Below are 757 nucleotides of genomic sequence, written 5' to 3' on the forward strand. Positions count from 1 at the left end.
TTGTGTTGTCGGGGGTGGCTCTGGCCACCCCTGCATGTGACCACCCCGTGCTGGGGCCAAGGCAGCCGTCTCTTGCTGCAGGAGTGGTGTGTGTGAGGCCAGCTGTGGCCTCGGTTGAGGAGTTCTTTCCTCTTTAAGATGGGAAATGAGACTTAGCAGCGTTCTCACATCCCCCGCGTGTTTAACCCATGGGAAACCACGAAGCCGTGCTGCAGCCAGCTGGAGCCATGCAAGACCAGTGCTTTCAGGGTAATGCTGCCTTTTCCTGCCACAGGACTCTGACGCAGGAGGATCCTGGAGACAACCAGATAACCCTGGAGGAGGTGGTGCAGATGGTAAATCCCTTCCCCTCCATCTCTCCGCCCGGCAGCTCAGCGTGGCAGCGTGGTGGAGGAAGAGTTGAAGACCGGCGCGCTCCGGCGCGCCTGGCTCGGTGGAGGGCAGTTCTCTGAGCCTGCTGCCCAGGCGTATGTCTCCTGAGCAGGCAGAGGCTTCCCAGGACCAGCTGTGAGCACAGCTGGATCTGTTACAGGGAACGTGCCGTGGAGTTAAAACCACTGGGGTAGCTGCAGTGCGTCTGCCACCTTCCTGCACTAAAAAAACCCGAGGTCTGCTCCCTGGAGAACCCAAGAGCCCTCCAGACTAGCCCAGTGCACCCGGGACAGCAGCGGTGCTGTGCCCTGGCCCTGCCCGGCAGCTTCTGGCATGGCCAAGGCCCCGTGGCGGGGTTTAAGCTTTCAGCAGAAGCTGCCGCCGC

General features: G+C 61.4%; 1 protein-coding gene across 1 annotated transcript in view; it reads left to right on the top strand.

Annotated features, from left to right (window-relative positions):
- Positions 1–757, top strand: part of LOC104499821 (ras-specific guanine nucleotide-releasing factor 1-like) — a gene marked incomplete at its 5' end in the record, with an annotated part of 9,150 nt that overhangs the window by 1,292 nt on the left and 7,101 nt on the right. Inside the window, one exon of the mRNA XM_010143379.1 lies at positions 275–335. Within this exon, the coding sequence (XP_010141681.1) occupies positions 275–335 (61 nt within the window). The remainder of the gene's footprint in view (positions 1–274; positions 336–757) is intronic.

The sequence above is a fragment of the Buceros rhinoceros genome, unplaced genomic scaffold (assembly GCF_000710305.1).
Source record: "Buceros rhinoceros silvestris isolate BGI_N320 unplaced genomic scaffold, ASM71030v1 scaffold24709, whole genome shotgun sequence".
In the NCBI taxonomy this organism is placed as follows: domain Eukaryota; kingdom Metazoa; phylum Chordata; class Aves; order Bucerotiformes; family Bucerotidae; genus Buceros; species Buceros rhinoceros.